The sequence below is a fragment of the Apus apus genome, chromosome 3 (genome assembly GCF_020740795.1).
Source record: "Apus apus isolate bApuApu2 chromosome 3, bApuApu2.pri.cur, whole genome shotgun sequence".
Classification (NCBI taxonomy): domain Eukaryota; kingdom Metazoa; phylum Chordata; class Aves; order Apodiformes; family Apodidae; genus Apus; species Apus apus.
The window spans coordinates 64,404,798-64,424,239 of NC_067284.1; the positions used below are offsets into that span (position 1 = coordinate 64,404,798).

Below are 19,442 nucleotides of genomic sequence, written 5' to 3' on the forward strand. Positions count from 1 at the left end.
TTAGGTTCCATTGTTCTTTCTTAGGAAGTCTTCCTATGTGTCCATTAGGGCATCCTTCTTTCTCTGGGAAGTATTATAATTAGAAAGCCTAGATACTTTCCACTGAGTTTTCATGATGGAGACAGTGCTTTTGTGTGTCAAAAACTATAATGTTTTGTTTAAATTGCTTTTTAATAACACTTTTGCATAGCTTTTTATGTAGCTTTGCAATAGCAGTAAGTATGCCAGCCTTCAGACAGTTTTTACTGCATTATTTATCTTTTTAGCCCAAATAAGGGGAGGGGAGGTATGGACATAAATAGATTCCAGAGTGCAAAATGCATAGAAAACTGGAGTAAATGTCTTTCATTCTCTGTTCACCTATTGAACACTGTAGGATGTTTTTAGCTTTTTTAGCTTACTGATTAGATTTCCCTTGGAGGAGGAAAAAATACCAACCCCAAGCAACCCACCAAAAATTCATTTCCTGTCAAAGAACCTGTGCAGCCCAGAACACGTGTTAGCAGGATGTAAAGCAGCTAAGTTGTATTCAGTAGGCTCTTAACTGACTAGTAAGGTGGAAACTTTCTATGTCTGATGGTATATAGGAGATGAGAATTTACATGGCTCTTATCACAAAGTTTGTGAAGCATAAAAGCTTTACATAAATAAAGCAACTATGTGTAGTCTAATATGCTATGCAATTAATGTCAATATTAGGGCGATATTTAATGTAACTTTTGCTATTTTCTGTTCATACAGTTGAAAGTTTTCTGTGAAAAGAGAATTAAAAGGTGTTATTGGATGAACTAGAATATTACAATTACTATAGAAGTCTTAATAATTTTGACTTTTAAAATCTGATTTGCCCTAGCTGGGACAACTGTCTTACTGTAGTTTCAGTTGTGCTTTAAGTGTTTTAGTATTTCTTGCATGTTGGCACAGATGCAGTTTCCAAGCTAGTGAAACAAGGTTAAAGCACAGTATAATGCACAAGTCAAGAGAGTAGATGGGAAATCAGAAGTGCTTAAGAGCAGTGGAATATATGCTGATTTTTCCCCAAGAACCTTAGAAGTGATTCCGTATTAAATCTGGGCTTTAGAACACACACACACAAAAACCAACAGAGAGAGAAAATGAACTCTTCTGAGAATGACTTATCATAACTTATAAATTTTTTTAATGAAGGGTGTTCCAGTCAGGGTTGAAGTGGGACCACGAGACATGAAGAGCCAACAGTTTGTAGCTGTTAGAAGAGACACAGGACATAAGGTGACCTTTTCTGAACATGAAGCAGAAGATAGACTGAAGCAGATTTTGGAGGAGATTCATGCTAACCTCTACAACAGGTAAATTGAGAGGTACAGTCAGTGCCTGTGCTCATCACAGATGCAGTATAATGTCCGGGATTCATTCCCAAGAGATGCTTCTGGTAGAGAATTTTGAAAGATACAATGTTGTCCAAGAAACTTCAGTAGTTGAGGTTCTGTGTTCTGAAGTGTATTTTAAGACCCTATATCCCATTGACTTTCATAGGATTATTTTCTTATAAGCAGTCAAATGCTTTTGGAACCGATATTTGCACTTAGCGGAAATGCCAAAATCCTTTGCATGTCTGTAATTTCAAATTGTTGTTCATAAGTACACTGAGAAAGAACAGGGTTCTGATCCAGCACCATGGCAGATGAGTTTTCCTACTTCTGTGGTAATGAAAATTGGATACTAACAGTAACTTGCCTGGTTAAATGAAGCATTTTGATACTTAGAACACAATTTAAAAAAGGAAATCTACATCTCTAGTAATTACCTGTTTCTATCTCCAGCTGGTGACTGTTGAACTGACATGCACAATGGTGTGAATTAACATGGGGAAGTGTGCAGCAGCCTGGGAAACAGCCCATTGGCAATAAATCAAAATTTTTCTCTTTGAGGGCAGAAGTGTTAAAAAGACATAACCTGATTAGGAAGATTCAAATGAATATATAGCTTCTTTGTAACTTTTTGTTTTAACTGACTCTGAAAACTGTTTATTTGGCCTGTGAGGTTGTGCACATAAACATGCCCTAACCACATTTTTTGTCCTTTTTTTAGAGCTTCTGAAGACCTAAAAAGTCATATGGTAGTGGCCAATACTATGGAGGACTTTCAAAAAGAGCTTGATTCAGGAAAGGTAAGGAAATTTAGTTAATTCTGTCCTGGTAAGTGCCTGCACACATTTCTGTCCCTTAAAAATAATCAGCGGCTTGAAATTTCAATGCTTGTAAAAAAATACTGTTGTGGTTTTTATGGAACTCTCCACTCAAAAGCAGATGAAGCTTCTTCTGTAGAGCTGCACAGAAGTAAATTAGCTTTCTCAAAAATTGTGATACATGTTGCTTTCTTCTTTTGATAAAACTCCATATTTACTAAACACGGTGTTTTAGGCTGCCACTGTTCAAAATTTAGTCCTATGCCAGAGGTAACGGGGTGTCCTGAAGTGACTTACACTGCTGCAGTTTGGTGATTTGCATTTGGAGTGCTATGTTTTTTATCAGAAAGTGCTTTTCAGAGAGATGAACGTAAACATTTTATTCAGATTAAGAACAATTTGCAGTCATTCTAATGCAAACAGTGAAAAACACTTGTCAAATCTCGCAATAGGGTCCAAGTAAGAGTTTAAAGTACATGCTATTTACGTCAAGGAAATTTTGCCTTTATGACCTGACTGGAAGCCATTGGGTTCATTGAGAATTACTGCAAGTCAGAAACCTCCTTGGGTGGATAGTAAGAATAACCCATGAACTGGATGATTAAACTCTACTGATCTAGAGATCTGTGAAAAATTTAAAGTTCTGGCAAAGTATTTAAGGGTTAGAGGTGAGATTAAGTCTTCAGCAGAGAATTGAGCTGCTGCTGCTTTTTCAGAGATACAGTGACTGAAGTTCTTAACCTTTAAATTCTGTCAGAAACCTCAGATTGTGGAATTGTGCATGTGTTTAGATTCAAGAAGTAGGATCTCTAGGATCAGTCATTAAAGCTGTATTTTATAAAGAGAGATCGCGAGTTTTTTATGTACATATTAGATATACTCTGAAAATTTCAGAATTTCTGATGGAAAATGTACAAATACCAAGAATTCATAGTTCTAAGTTATTATTGATTAGGCTTGACCTTCCATCACACTTTTTTCTTGCATTTCTTTTGCACATAAATTCAGTTCATAACAAGATTCAGAGGAGGGGATTGATATAGCATGCTTATGAAGGGGAGGATATAGGGTTTTTAGACGTTCTGTGCATAGGTGCTACAATAGTACTGTCTTATTTTCCTCTACAAAACTAAATACAAGTGTGAAATACTGTTTCCAAATAGCTTTGGGCTCTTCCTACTGACTGCAAGGTATCATTTTTCTTGGTGCAAATGTCTCTAAAGTATCTCATGATTCTGGTGGTAGATTTAGAAACCAAAAGTCACTTATTAACTTAATTCTTTCTTCTTAATTGTGCTCTCATAAATGTTCAGCTAGTACTGCTTCTCTCGTGCATTGTGATTTCAAGATGTGTCATCGTGTATCTTTCGCTTCTTGCATTAAACAAGCTCTCTGAATCTCTGCTTGACTGTCTTCAAGACAGATAAGTCTTGAAGTCTTCCAGTTTGAAACAGGAAGATAGAAGCTCTTTAAAAAAAAAAAAAAAGGCTTAAGAGAGACAGTAAAATAGTATAATAAATAAATAAACTGAAATGAAGAGTCATGCTCATTCCAAGAGCAAGAGTGGAATGTGAAGCTACTTCTGTATTTGTACAGTGACATAAATTGTTATCCTTTAATTCTGATTAAATGCTATAGAACCCTCTTTCTTCTCATACTGCAGAGATTCCAGATAATACTCTCTGCCTATGATGAGGGTAAAATGCCTGGTCTTCAGTGTCCAACACTCACTGTTGTGTACAGTTAGACTCTAGAGAGGGCCAAGAGGATTAAACTACTTGTATTGCATTTAGAACTCTAATATAATCTAGTCTATAATGTAGTTAAACTTGGAAATGTGAACAAATATTTTTACACTCTGTACATTCTTGCACCATTTTGGTACTCAGGTTATATAAGTGTATTATAATTATCATGTCTTAATTAAAAATAATATGTACATCATTTTATGACTGTTTCAATCTCTACCTACATGTGTTGTACAGACAAAATTTTAAAACATACATATTCTGTAATTTCTTGAAATTACACTATGTTAATATAGACTACTGTTTAAGAATAAAATTTGTAAGCTAAAGTACTCCCCATTAATTTCTGTTGCTGTTTTCCACTTATTATAATGGCAGTGTAGACTATGAGCTCTTTAAAAATGCAGGCTGCTTCTGTGTTCTTTTTAGTGGCATGCAAAGTTTAGTTGAAATTCTTAAGAATAATTGCATAGATATTTAAACAACATTTAATTTAATTGATAAAAGAATAATGCAAGAACAGTATTGTAGAGTTGTAATGATTCCTTTTTCAGCTGCAAGAAAGTGAAGCTCTAAAGTGAAGTCTAGTAAAAGGTGTGTTCCAGCTCCAGAGAAATTAAGACTTTTACACTAAGAATGTAAATTGGGTAAAAGAAAGCCTCAGATGAACAAACCTTCTTCACAGTTTGGATAGAATTAAAATCACTGTGAAGGCTGAATTTGTAGCTGCTGTTGCTGTTAGCATTACACGGGTGTTCAAATGTGTGTAGGTGGTGTCTTTTGAACAGTAATTTTTTAGTAGTAAACAGAATTTTCACTGTGAAAGTCCTTTAAAAATGAAAAAACTCCCACAACAACAGTAAATGGAATATAAAACTTGGGAAAAGAGATGCTACAATAGCAAAGAATAATACTGAGAAATATGTATGAGATTATCATTTCAATTTTAATGAAACTAAATGAAGAAAATGGCAGGTAAATATGCACCACTTCCTCCTGCCGTCAGGAAAAATGTGCTGTTGGTGAATCTGTTTTTTTGAAATATGTATGCCCTTGCCTTGTTCTGCAAATATGAAAATTTATAGTAATGGAATTAAAATGGAAGTGCTAGTAGGAAAGCATTGGGTTAACTGTATGTAAGCAAGCATTTGTTCTGCAGTCCAAGTTCTAAAATTTTCCTGAAAAAAATGAGTATTTCAGGGGAAAACTTCCCATGGAAGAAAGATATATTGGGTTTAAAAAAAAATTCGGCATCCTGACTTGATTTAAATGCTGCATTGGGTTTGTGTAAGTTTTTCCTTGTTGTACTATGGAGGGATGACTGTGCTCATCTATTTCTCTGATGAGAGAGAGTAATTAAAATTTACTTGTAGCAGCCAGAACATTTCCCACTTTGAGTGTATATGAGATCTTAAAGTTTGGAAATCTTCAGAAACAAGGATGATTTTTTTTCTAGATGAGTAACTTTTTTCTTTTCTCTGCCTCCCTCTCACTCCTTCAGATTGTCCAAATCCCTTTTTGTGGGGAAATTGAGTGCGAGGATTGGATCAAGAAGACCACTGCCAGGTAATAATAACTGAACTGGAGAGTATCTGTGAAGATCAAAATGTTTTGAATATTAAACAGGAATATAGGATGTCTCTAGGTGTATCACTGATGCTCAATCCTCACTCTTGACTCTTGCTGTCCTGCAAAATTCCATGTATTTAGTCCCCTAGTTCTGAAACTTTCAGACTAATCAGCATGCTTATGAGATTTTTATGGATAATACACTTTATTGTACCTTCATTTTTAAATAAAAGTATTTATGAGTATGCTTTTATTTCAGGGATCAAGATCTTGAGCCTGGTGCCCCTTCTATGGGAGCAAAAAGCCTCTGCATACCTTTCCAGCCCCTCCGTGAACTACAGTGTGGGGCAAGATGTGTCTGCGGCAAAAATCCTGCCAAGTTTTACACCCTCTTTGGTCGTAGCTACTAAATTACTTGTGAAAGCACCTTCTCCCTTTATCTGCGAATTGAACTTTTTTTAATGAGACTGAAATAGCCCTCGAATTTAATCAGTTTTGCGACTTTTTAAATGATTCAAAAAACAAAGCCATAAACCATAACTCCCCCTGACTGTCAGTTTTAGGCTAGCAGAAATTCACCGACTTTTCTTTAAACATCTCTAATAATAAACATGTATTGTGAACTGTAAAGTGCTTTGGGGCTTTTTTTCTGTGTCGCTCAGTGGGGTGGATAAGGATCCTTTGCTCCTGTCTCTTTTCCTTTTTGGTGCATATATTTTCTTGTACATTGAGAAAACACCTGAAAGATTGGAGAGCATGTTATAAACCCTTGACAGTACAGTTTAGTGTGCCAGCATAAACGTTATAGAGAAAACATCTGCTTTTAATTTTGCTTTCAAATTTTTCAATTTTCAGTACAGACTTCCTGCTAACTTGTAGGCAAGGTGAACTCTACCCTTTTTGAAAACTCCTTCTGGAGCCAGATGTTTCAAGGAATATTTTCACCCCATTGTAAAACAAGTTTGAAAGGGTATCTTAGGTCAGATGCCATATTGTTAGCAAGATGCAGGTGAATATAATTTCTTGCAAATATTTTTCTAAGCCTTGTTTCTCTTACTTCAGCAATTGGCATTTATAGCTGTCTTACAGTGATACTGCAGTGAGTAATGCAAAGACAATATGAAGAGAGGTATTTTCAGTGCTAAGATTTTTAGGCTATGGTTATATCTATAGCACATTTCATAAACCCCTTTTGCTTTCCCTGCACTTACTGTGTGTTGCTTTAGCAGGGAAGGCTGGATGTTGCAGAGTTACGAAATGATTTTAAAAATAAAATTCCTTCCACTCTGAGCATAGAATGACTTAAAAAAAAAAAAAAAAAAAAAAAGAGAAAGAATCCTGGGACTAAATAACTGTTGGATAACACATGCTTAAAGATCTATATGCTGCATCTTTGAAGGCAGACTTACATACAACCATTTTCCTGGGAACATTTGAGTGAAAACTTGGCAATTAAAAATTGGACCAGTGAGATCTTTCCCAAACTCTTGCTGGGACAATATTGCATAGCTACCTGTTTCCAAGCCCCTATTTTTATGTAGCATCAATAGTCTAAAAGCCTTAAGCATAGAGGTGACTTACAGTGCTATTCCCAGCCCTTCACACTTTTCTGCTTTCTAAAGCATGCAAAATGTTTGCTTTTGCCCACATCTCTGTGGCCAGCCTTCCCCATCAAATTTTGATTACATTTGAACCCATAGCCAGTCAGTTTAGGATCATGCACTTTGTGATAATACCCCAGGTTTTTTGCATTCGTCTGTTTCTGTATTTTCTCATTAGACAAAGTCTCAGGTGTAGTCATAAGCAAAGAATTTGCGGAATGATTTGTCAGTGCATGCCTTCCTCTTTTGTTTTTGGTGGACGTATCAGAAGAGTGGCCCTAAGGTTTTTCTATCCAGGTATGCTGTCTCTAACACTGACTGGAATTATACTTGAGAGCAAGTAAGTAGTAATAGCAGAGCGATGTTTTCCCAGCTGCAAAGGATGGCTAACTAAGACTTCAGAGGTATTGCCTGTATAGCACTCTCGTGCTGGGGAAAGGGGAGAGGCAGTAACCAGCAGCTTCAGTGTACTCGGGCATGAGAGACAGGAGCGTGCCAAGAGTTCTGACAGAGCAAAACAGACTGTTAAGAAGAAATCAGCACTTTCAGCTCCCACTGAAACTCTACAACACCATTATTTTAAAAATTAGATAAGGAAACTGTTCATAGGGCAGAACAAAGGAAAGGCAAAACGAAATGCATTCTCTGCTGCAACCTTATCAGTTTGAACTGCCAACCTTCAACCAGTTGACTGGATCAAATTCATGAGTAAACATGTTGACAACACTGTTCCTAGAAATGAGTTGCTCTCAACCTACAAATGGGTTTGTTTGAAGCCAGAGATTTCACAGAAGGCCAGCCCTTTCCACTCCCCCCCACCCCCTCCCACCCCTTTCTTTTCCTGAGCATGTTTCTTCCTGGTGATAGTAGGGCTTGAAGTGTCTGGAATGTTAATGACTCATCTCTGTGGTGATCTTCCACAGAGAGGCTACAGCCTGTCAGAGACATACCTATGTCAAGCATCCTTTCACCAGAAGCACAATCTGGGCTATCTATAAAGCAATATAGAAACATCCATACTTTTAATTATAGTGGTGTGGAAACTTTAACTTCTAGTAGATTGTGTCTGTTAAAAATAAGTATATGAACCAGAATAATATACCATGTTGATTAAATGATACTACTTTGTGTTTATAAAAGAATTGCAAATCTCTTACCATACCTTAGTTCTTGTATATGGATAAATTTGAGTTAAACAGCATAGTAAGATGGGGTGTAGTGGAACAGCCTTAACATGGTGCTACTGCTTATTAACAAAATAGAGCTCACTTGAGCATTTTATCTCTGCTGCAAAGGGAATGCTTCATTTAGCTCCAGCTCTTGCTTTTGTAATAGAAACCCTATATAAGACATGGCTTTTGAGAGCTCTGAAATTTGACCTTGGTCTGTTTCCATTGAAAGGAGAATAACTCTTTAATTTTTTTTTTTCTCACTTTTCATGCTCTGTTGTTCAGACAATAAAATAATTACATAGTTGAGCATTAATACAAGAAGGAAGAGAAGACCATAGAAATAGCTGGAATAGAAGTAGTATCACAGGTGGAATTTGAAGAGGAAGAGCAAATACCAGTTTCAATGTTGTAATTCCAGTAATTCACCCTTCCAGTGTTAATGGTGTTCTTAACACGTTGGGGGGAACCCTCAAGAGTTGCAGTGTGCAGGTAGACAAATTACCAAATGTTAAAAATTACATCTGTCGCCAGGCAAGGTTTCTAACAAACTGGACTTTAAACATAAATAGTTTGGCTGTTGAAACCCCGTGAGCAAAAAAAAATAAATGAAAATTGGGGGTGGGTGTTTGAGTTTTTAACCTAAAGTGAATTCACCTTGGGAAGTCTTAAGGCCAGCAGGGACAGTTGGTCAGCTCAGGTTATCAGTATTATCATCTTATCTCATCTCTCTGTGGCTGTACTGCATGTAATTTCCTTCCGTTTTGTCTTGTAACTAAGTGTGTGGATATGTGTACACAGATGGGTATCTCAAACAAAAAACAGATCATAAACTTTTCAAGGAAGGTACCTCATCATCCTTATTGCCTAGTGTGCTATTAGCAGCTAGACTTCCTTCACCGTCATCTTTGAGGGCATAAACTGCGCATACGCGCAAGAGTTCAACAGGTACAACAATGAGTGAGGAAAAAAAAAAAAAGCAGAACTGCTTCAGGTTCTTGCTCTGTTCCAGAAATGGCACCAAGTACAAGCTAAGAGTTCTGGAGCTCCTATTTTCCCCTTAACTTCTGATTGTGCTTTCCCCAAATCTGACTCCTCCTTGCAAGCGTATGAGGATCACTTTGGGATTTTGAGACAGGCAGAGTTTTGTTAATGGGAAAGAAAAAAATGTGCTTTGGTTTTATTGTTAAGGTTCAACTGCTCTGTCTACTGGCTACATATTTTAAAAACTTTGCTCCATTTCCATGGCTAGTGCTACAATGTGCTAAAGTGCAAGCAGCTGAGAACTCTGGGTTACTAAAATATAAGATAATTCCTTGTCTTTGAAATTTGCTCTATGGACAACATGGTCCATGTGCCTCACAGGCAGTTCATGTTTAGCATGTTCTTAAAAAATAGCATCCACCCAACAAGGATTTCAGTTGTCTTCCTCCCCAGGCATGTAGTAGTATTTTCTCAGTACTAAAGTTATTGGTGACAGAAATGGCTGAAACAGGCATCAGAGCAAGAGTTTTATGCAAAAGAAATGCCTTCTCTTAAATGCTTAAAATTCTGAACCACCTTCTTGTGATCTCCTGTCTGGGCCTTACTCAGTTTTTAGGACAGTGCCATTGGGTAGCATAGCAAGTGCTGGTGATCCCTGTAGACTTCCTTGGTTTATTTTTGTTTTTGTAAGAAAAAAAAAAAAGTGCCTCCTGAGGGTGGAACGCCTACAGGATGGGAGCCTTGAGGCTGCCTTCACATGACAAATCTTGCTAAACTGCCCTTTAAACTGATTTATTGCTTTACTGCTTCCTATAAAAGCGGCTCCCGCATGTGAGCAGTGCTGACAGGTGGAAGGGCAGAACTGCAGGCAGCAGCTTGCTCCTTGCACAGAACTTCAGAGTAAGGGAAGGAGAGCGAGAGAAATGGGACGCTACACAGGCAGGAGCAGCAGGCTCGTCCTCATGTGCGTGGTGAGCCTTGTGCTGTTTGCTGTTGAGATCTCAGTAGCCTACGTTGGCAATTCTCTTTCCTTAGCTTCAGACGCCTTCGCTGTTCTCTCTCACTTGGTCTCCATGATCATCGGTTTGTTCGGGGTCAGGTTAAGTCGTGTCAGATGGCACAAGGCTAGCACTTTCGGATTCAGCCGGGCAGATGTGCTGGGGGCTTTTGGCAACACCGTCTTTGCCACCGCTCTCATGTTTAGCATCTTCGTCGAGGCAATCAAGAGATTTATCAATCCGCAGAAGACTGAGAACGCACTGCTTGTCCTTATTGTTGGGATTGTAGGTCTGTTCTTCAATGTGTTCAACTATGTTATCTTCCTGGACTGCTGTTATTGTCATGCACGCCATGGAGACACCGAAACAGGTAAAGAACCTAATGCGGTTGCTCAACGTTCCCAGCCCTCTACAATTCTGCTTAATGGCTTTTCTAGAGACTGTTAACTGCTTCTCTGAGATCAGCAAGTAAAACATACTTTTACTTTGTTAGCAGTGGTACTGGTCTTTGTGTCTGAACTCATACATGTTTCCAGCTATCACCACATGTGCTTCTCAGTAAATAATATTCAGGTAGTGTACATGTTGACTTTCCAAGGATTACAGTGATCTACAAGTGAAACTTTCAACCTAATTCACTGGCTAGCCAAACCCAGGACAAGGTGCACTACCACCCTAAAGAGATACCTGTTAGGAAATACCTAATCCTGAAATACCAGTCATGCACAATCTCCACTCTCAATGCTTTAGTAATTTTGCTGTAATTTTTGTCTAAGACATAGCTATCTTTTGAGAGGTGTTCACAGTTTGTACAAAACAAAATAATAGATAAGGGCAAAAGGAGAGCCTCAGCCTTCCTTGATTTGAGGGTAGAAGACAACTTTCTTGGGAATATTTGAATGCTGACCAAAAAACCTGCAAATGCAGAGCTGAAGTATTCTTTGCTGATGTTTGTTAACCTCTGCTTTGAAGAGGGGCAGGAGAGACACAGTGATACTCTACATAAGTTTTTTGCAGGAGGTTCTGTTGAGTGCACAGAGGTTTATTTAGCCTTTCAGTTTCTTTTTTGTATCATAGGATTTCCAGTTTTCTACATTTGGGAGGAGAGGTGGGGGCTCCTTTTTTATTCCTGAAGGAAATATCTAACTTTATTTGACAAAAGATACCTGCATGTGCTCTCTCTCTCTGCACGTATAAATACGCATAAGAGCATATTTCTTAAAAATAGAAATATTTCAGTTGGAATAGGAACCAGACAATTGCAAAGCGTTTACTGGAAATCCTGGGGTGAAAGCTGAGAGAACCCACCTAATAACGTAGCTGCTGTTATGTACTCCTCTAGGTGAGGTAATAAAAAATTTGTTAGCTCACATTTCAGCACCGAATGTGTTTTCTGTAGGACTTGAAGTGGAATAGATTTCTGCTCATTATTTAAAGGTTCAGATCATACTGATTTTTTTACTGCTGTACAGATGCACAACTTATTTTGCTGCTCATTTGTTTAGATGCTCAACTGTTTAAAATTTGAGCTGCTCTTAGACTAAAGTTGTGGTATGTAATTACTAGGGGGATTTAACGGGCTTTTATGTTAGGAACTGTCATCAATTCCTGACAAAGTCTCTGTTTCCAATGGCTTCTTGGAAGACAGCTTCCAATATTGTGCCTCTGGGTGAAATCAGGGACTTGGAACACATCAGCACTTAAAATGAAAGGTATGTAGAGTTTCAGGCAAATAGGGAATTAACTGAAATTTGTGGCAACTCTGTAGGTAAATGCTGTTCTCACTGAATTTCCAGGATCCTGCTCCCAACAGCTTTCTTGGACAACACAGACATCCCTCTCCCTCTGGTAGACTCATGTCCAAATACCTGGCTACACCATTTTGCTTTCAACTGAATTTCAGTTGCATAGCAAGGGATTAATTTTATACCATCCCATAACAGACAAGTATGTAGATTTTTTGGTGGTTTTGCCTCTCTGTTTCTGGTATGGTGAATCTTCTCTGCTTGCTGTAATGCCTACAGGCAAGACAATGGTATTTTATACCATAGAGGGAATGCTCCTTTCTTCTGGACTTGATTTTATAATCCCTATTTAGGTAAATTTTCACATTTATTTAATCTTAATTCTTTCTATATTCAACCTTGGTGGGATTTTTATTACATTTCTTTTAAAAGAAACATTATTCCTTGAATAGCTGTACTCTGAAAAGTGTACTTACATGCTTTATATGTACACTTTATGTATATATTTAAAAACATTTAAAAAGAGGAGTTCCATCTCTCTCTCGCCATGCTATGTATGAGGAAAAGATACTCTTTCCTGGAGATCACAGTCAAGGCAAATTTTCCAGTGCATCAACGCCACTAGCAGAAATTCAAGTGGATGAGCATGGTCTCTGAATCCTGCTGGTGCAATCCAGCTGTCCACAGGCAATACCTTCAGGGAGACCCAAGCAATCTCCTTACATCAGTGATGGTTTGCTGGAGGGTAAAGGTTTGTAGAACAGCCCTCTACTATTTAAGCTTTCCAGCGAAGTGAGAGAGCTGCCTTCAAATCTGTGTTCTTCAAGTAGCAAATGGATCTAAAGCAGCCCTCTCCTCTCTTGTATGTGATTGTTTGCATTGCTTTGAAAAAGGCAAAGCGAAAAGTAAAGACAGCAGTTCAGTCATCCAGTGCTGTCTTGTGGGTGCTGATGACCTAAATCCACTGCAGCAAATTGTTCCACATATATTAGTGCCATGGTAAATCACAACAGCAAATATTTCATCTTATTCCTCCATTGTATGGTCTAACGTCAGGGATGGAAAAACTAGTTGTTGGGTTTCCTGGATGCTGCTCACAGCAGGGGCAGAGCGAGCTGTGCCTACAGCGAGCGTTGTTAGCCAGGTCTGAGATCCAGTGGACGCTGCAGAGTGGTGTTTACAGGTGCCAACCCACCCTTCCATTCTTTTTCCTTGTTCTACGCTCCTCATTGAAATCTCCACTCCTCAGGTTCTCATGTGAGTACAAATGTTCTTACCTAGCATAGGTAAATGTGTTTTCCAAAGCTGCCATTCCTGCTTACCCAGGCAGACCCAAGTTCCCTCCTCCACCCATTGCCTGGGTTTGTTTTGCCTCTCACCTCTTACTCTTTTATCTCCTCTCCCCGCTTCTCTTTTGTCTGGTTCCTGCTACACTTTTGCTCTGTGTCCAACCTCCTAAGTCTTCAACTCCTGCCTTTCCCTATGCCTCTCTCTCTCTCTCTCTCTTGATCGTTCAAATTCCCCTCAGCTAGCTGTGAGTGCCCATGTCCTCCCACCAGGTTAAATTAAGGTCTCTGTCCTCCAGGTTCATCTTTGCACTTGACTCAAGCAGTCTAGTTCCCCATGCTATGTTAGCACTTAGAGAAATCAGCAGGAGTACAGGGAGGATGTGCCCCTGTTCTTTCTTTTGATGCTGGCCCAGAGCAGCTATTACAGTTATAGAAGATTTCTATCCTCTTTAAAGGAGCTGCTTTGTAAAGGTACTTGGGCCACCTGGGCTATTCATAGCAGTGTGGAGGGCAGCACAGACTACTTACTGCTTTGACTTAAAGTCCAGGAAATACTTATTAAAAGATAGAAATACTAAAACTTCCTTAAGAAACTTTTGCCAGAAGTTAAAATTACAAAACATTTTTCTTATTGTTGCTGTTGGAATTGACAGAGCAGCTTTAGGCAGAGTTTTCTGACAATTTTGAGGTCTTGTATCTTATGCAGAAAGTTTTGGCACAAAAATGAGGAATATGGAAAAGTAATAAGCAGCTTAGAGAATTAAACAAAACAAAAAAAAAAGGCTCTCACAATAAATATCAGACAACTTTAATACTGGCCATACCCTTTAAAGTCAGTCATAAAAATACAGAGGCCTGTTGTACTGCAGGCAGAGCTCAACTTACTCTTGCTTGTGTAGTTCAGCGTCTCTTCTACTATTTACATACAACTTTAAACTGGTAGGGGGAGCACAATTTGAAAAGCACCACTTTAGTCTGATTATAGTAATTATCTGTTGTTTGTCTTGAGAAAATTAATAAAGATTTAATGTGGAGAAAACATTTGTCCTGTTGTCTTGTGATCTGTACAGGGAGGTGGGGTGGGAAGTAGGAAATGACAAAGATGCCTCCCAGCCCAACCCACCTGATACGGAGCCACTCATAAAATGGCTGAGGCTGTGAGAAACAGCTCTAGTCTTATCATGAGAGACTGGATGGTCTTCACGAAGTTCAGAACTCATTAAATAAAACATTTTCTGTGTTAGTAGCCAAGTGGGTTGCTTTTATGTTCTGTTAGGTGCAATACAGCAGGCATGTAGACAAGCTTTTCATGTGATAATGCTGTTGGGCCTTGATTCTCCTATCTCACTGAGCACCAGCAGCCTGTCACTCAGATAAGAGGTGGCATGTAAGCTAGCAGTCACAGAAGTGGAAAATATCCTTTCTTTCTCCCCCTGAACCTCGTACAGAGTGCGTTTGTTTATTCTGAGGTTTGCTGGGAAGCATATGTCTTTTTCCAGAGTTTTTAAGTAGGAGAGGTTTGGGGGTATACCTGTGTGAAGGAAGTGAGATGAAGAGAGGTATTAGCTTTAATTGGCTGAGTGACTAGGGAAGCTTTTGTTGCTAGAATATTCTGAACTCAATTTTTATGTCTATTGTTGGAAATATACTGATCCCAGAGGAAGTGAAAACATTGATAGGCAAAAATATGTGGATAAGTGGCTGCTTGACCTGTATCTTAATGCCATAGACCTTCCCAGTGGAGAAGTGATGAGAAGTGTGCAGGTAGTGACACACAATTGTATTTTTAGTGCTCTCAGATTCAACAGGCCAAATAATCTATACTGCAGAAGAGGGAGGTGCTCTGGACATCAGAGATCCAGAGGATTTCAGTTTCTTAGGTTGTCAGGGTGAAGAATTTCATGATCATTTAGTTCATATGCATTTAAGGGAAAAATAAGTTCCCGGGTCTGAAAACGTTTCTGTCTCAAATGTCCTGCTAAGAGTGCCAGACTCTGTCAGTCCAATGGCATGGAGACCTTTCTAAGAAATGGGAAGAAACCCTATGTGTAACACCTGTAACAACAAACTTCTGGCTCACTGTGGTTTTCACACCTGAAAAGCCTGAAAGCTTTTCCTCAATATCCACTTTACTAACTCCACCTCTCCTTTGAGTATATCTTCATGAGGCTGATAGTATTTTTCCCCAAAAGCACCAACTCTTCTGTAAAAATGTCATGCCAGTTCATCAATGCACAGCACTGCAGTTTCCCAACAAACAGTTGCTTCATTCACACAGTACATCCTCATCCTCACAGAGTTATGCTGCCTATGTAGTGCATTGTAGCATCCATCTCCTAAGCACTTGCTGACATATAAATGAAGGCACATATGCCTTATGCATTTATTTCTATAAATCTGAGAGGTGTTAGTGTGTTGGCAGGCAGATAACCAAAGCCCACTCTAACCAAACATTTAGATTTTCTGGCTTTGATTTATACATCATTACTGGACGCTCATATGGAATAAAAAGACCAGAGAAAATCTCAGAGTAATTTTAATTGTTTATCAGATAGCTAAGACTGAACATGTATAATTTCTGAAGGTCATCTTTAGTCCAGTAGCGTGCCAAATAACCATCACCAAATTCTGCCAAAGCTTTTCTGAGCAGCTACACCAAAGGAAACCAGATCTGTGCTAACTTATATTAGTTGAAGCTCTAATTCAGAGTCTTTAAGAAAGAGACAGATGAGAAGAGACTGTGAAAGTTTATTTAGCAACATGCTTCACTAATTTTTTTTCAGATCTGTTTTGAATGCTTTGTTCCTCAAAAGAGGAACATGTCCCCTAGAAGAGGGACATTTTGCTTTGCCCAGTTGTTTTCAGTGAGAAAATTTTGCATCAAAACAAGTAAAAGCAAATGTTTGGGGCTAGTTTTTGGCCTAAATGGAAAATGTGGAACGAAAATAAAGCAAGCAAAGCATTTCTGAATGGTTTATGCAATAGCATAAAGGTAAGATCAAAACTTCTGAACCTAGATTCCAACAATACTAGTACTACCGAACTTTGGGTAACTGCATTCACTCTAGACCTTGAACTAGTTTGGTAGTAAAGGCATAGACAGACTGTCTGATTTACATCACAGTAAGCTGTAAGGAAATAAAAACACTGTAAGATAACTGAGTTCAAAGTAATAAACAGTTTCAAGATAGTTTTTAAGGCTGATAAGTTGTGTACATTAGCTGCAATTGTTTTATTTGGACTGCTGTTCAGCAGAGAGTTTGCTATAGGCACAGGTTTTGTGTCAGCTTCAGACCAGCTGCTGGGATAGAAAATGAAATTTTTGCAGTGTTCTCTGTGTCCAGCCAACCCATGGTCTCTCCCTGGGACAGTTTCAGGGCTGCCCTGGGGAGTCACACCTGCAATTAAAAAAGCCAGGGACATTCACCTCTGCCAAGGACACTGATAAAACTTTCATGCATACTGCTGAACATGCATACTGCTGAAGGGTTAACTTTTAGGCTTCTGCTTGCTGGTTTGAAACAGACCTCATAAATTGAATTCCTAGCTATCCTGCCTTCAGTTCCTGCCAAGAGACCCCATCTTCCTCTTGCAAGAATGGTTCTGAGCAGAATGAGAGGGAGATACAACTAAACCAAGCACACAATGAGGAACAAACCACCTGCAGACAGAATACTCTCATACTAATCACCTTCCACAAAAAGGTCTGTTGGTCTGTGTTTATTTTGTGATTAATTTTGTGGTCATTTTTATCTGTGGTAGAAGCCAATCACATTGTTTCAACCTAGATTTGCTATGAATTTGTCTCAGCATTCCTAATGTAAAGAAAGAAGCTTCACAAGCTTCAAAAGACACTTCAGGGCTGTCACCAGGTCTTCTGTGAATGAAGCTTAAAGGTCCACTTTCATCCCCCACTGCATTTCAGGCTCTTACAGAGAGGGATGCTGCCTTTAAATGTAATGTGCTAAGGGTCACCCTCAGTTTTTTAGTTCAAATGTGATATTTTTCACCCCACAGTATAAAAAAAGAGGCATGACTCCTTTATCACGTAAAGTGATGTGTGGGTGTGTCTTTCTTTCATTCTCTGGTTTCTTCCAGGTAATTTCTAAAATATATTTTGCAAATAATTTTATGATGGGTTAGAAAATAATATCTGCCTAGGTTTTGAGAAGCAGGATGAAGAGTGATCATAATGAATACTTTATTTTCATTATTTTTTTACTATCCAAATTCTATAGCAACAGAAGACTATGAGTGATCTTATTTTCATTCTTCATTCAGCAGTGGAAGAAAATTACCATTATTACTGCTGTTACTGTTATAATATTTCATAATAATACAGATATACCCTATTTTCAATGGCTGTTAATGGCTTCTGTGCAGGGAATAACTAAGTAGATTTTAAAACATCACCTTGGAAATGGATAACTTAAGGAGGGTGTGGCAGAAGTCTGCAAAACTGAGAGTGGCATAGGGAAAGTCAGTAGTCATTGAGTGTTCTGTCTTTAGATACAAAACCAAGGATATATTAAATGGAACTAGCAGGATCCAGGTTCAAATAAAGAGGTTCAAATAAAGTATCACACCTACTTACCCTGCTTCTGCTGTTCCCTAAGCAGCCTTATGGCTGCTTATGGTTCCCTTATGGCCACAGATGGAGGTAGACTGTTGGCTAGAAGTTCTGACTGCCAATGGCTAAGTATTAAAAATTGGTGTGTCAAAAACTTTAAAAACTTGGTACACAGAAATCTTGAAGCTTACAGGAGTGCTTTGCATCTTTGGGGTTCAGAAGTAAGTTGTCTTGTTTGTAGTAATTTTACCAGTTCATAAGTTTTTTACCAATTCCTGCTCCTGATTAGGATGAGGAAACTGCAGGAACAACTTTTCTAGCAGTGTTGTAGCTGAAACTAAAGCTGGCAAATAATTCAGGAAACTACGGTGTTGGACAACCTTTTCTGAACCTCCTAAGAGGGATTTGTTCAACTCCGCATAGTTTGGAATGGAGAGATGGGCATATTTATGTTGATTGTTTTGTTTAATAGTACGTAGCTTGTTCAGGTGATCCCAGTACTGCATGAATGAGTGGAACTGTAAACTGATATCGTTGAATGTCTGCAGTCAGTGCAAAACACACAAGGATGCTAAGCATGCTGCAAAAAAATCAGAAACATGGTTCCTTTCTAAAAGTATTTGAGGTCAAACGTTCTGATACTGGACCAGTGCAAGCAGAACAGTGGTGCCCAAGAGGAGGGAGGAGGCTGAGTGAAAACCCTGGTAACTGGGTTGGTGGCTCCTACCTGCAGGAACAAAACTTTATTTTTGACTATGTGGAAGAAGATCAAGGTGCAAAAGTGCTATGGGGATAACACACATTTTACTCTGAAGATTGAGCTAAAGTAATTATTGAAAGCAATGACTTAGTGAACAAGAATGAGAGGTGTAGCTTTGTTCAGATGACAGCTTTGTGAGTCTTTTGTGGTAGTGGTACCTGGATGAAGAGGACCAGGGAGGCTTGTATGTATGGTGGGGTGAACAAAAGCTTGGATTTCCAAGAGGCTTTCTTAGTAGCCATGGCATGAAAGGAAAGGCTGTTGCATGGAAAAGCAACTGGTCAGAAGATGAGAAACAGAAAGCAGCAGAGAGTGATCCCTGAAAATGGCTGCTATATGTTCAGAAGACAAAAGTGATTCAAATGTGAGGCAGTACTGGGAAAAGAGTAAAGGAAATAGTTAGGACCTTTGCTTTGTCCCTATATGAATCTGTCGCTGATATCTGAATTTGGTCTGTGTTCTGAAGACTGTGCAGGTTTGGATCCCCCATCTCCAGAAGGTGTAGATGGAAACTGGAAATGGTTCAAGGATGAGCCTCTGGTCTAACCCAGCACAGACATTGCTGTCTGTGTCCTGTGCCAGTTTGTGGCTTTCAGACCAATGCTGTGTTGAGAGAAGCAGAGGAAGATGTGTGAGCTTGACAGGCAGAAGAAGGAAGACTCAGTGGATCAGCAGACACAGCTTCAGAGCTGGGGCTCTAAACACATTGTTTCTGACTTCTGTAGTGAGTAATCTCTAATTGTGCTCCATGTCAGAGGACCTAGTCACAGCCTTATTTACTGAAAATAGTGTTTTTAGCACTATTTCTTCAAAATAACTGTGATATTGTTATGTTGTTGAAG

The 19,442-nt window shown here is 38.8% G+C and overlaps 2 protein-coding genes across 5 annotated transcripts in view; both read left to right on the forward strand.

Annotated features, from left to right (window-relative positions):
• EPRS1 (glutamyl-prolyl-tRNA synthetase 1) overlaps positions 1–6,114 on the forward strand; it is a 40,568-nt gene extending 34,454 nt beyond the window's left edge. For all 4 annotated transcript variants that reach the window (XM_051614512.1, XM_051614513.1, XM_051614514.1 and 1 more), the window contains 4 exons: positions 1,168–1,328; positions 2,071–2,149; positions 5,417–5,481; positions 5,744–6,114. In XM_051614512.1, the coding sequence (XP_051470472.1) occupies positions 1,168–1,328; positions 2,071–2,149; positions 5,417–5,481; positions 5,744–5,894 (456 nt within the window). In that variant the 3' untranslated portion in view covers positions 5,895–6,114. The remainder of the gene's footprint in view (positions 1–1,167; positions 1,329–2,070; positions 2,150–5,416; positions 5,482–5,743) is intronic.
• Positions 6,115–9,799: 3,685 nt separating this feature from the next.
• LOC127382762 (zinc transporter 10-like) lies at positions 9,800–11,336 on the forward strand. The gene has a single exon (XM_051614777.1). It carries the CDS (start codon positions 10,162–10,164, stop codon positions 10,681–10,683), a length of 522 nt encoding a protein of 173 aa, XP_051470737.1. The 5' UTR covers positions 9,800–10,161; the 3' UTR covers positions 10,684–11,336.
• The last annotated feature ends 8,106 nt before the right edge of the window (positions 11,337–19,442 follow it).

Bases quoted from the DNA above. Each gene is read 5' to 3' on its own strand.
- LOC127382762 (XM_051614777.1), top strand. From the start codon at position 10,162: ATGGGACGCTACACAGGCAGGAGCAGCAGGCTCGTCCTCATGTGCGTG.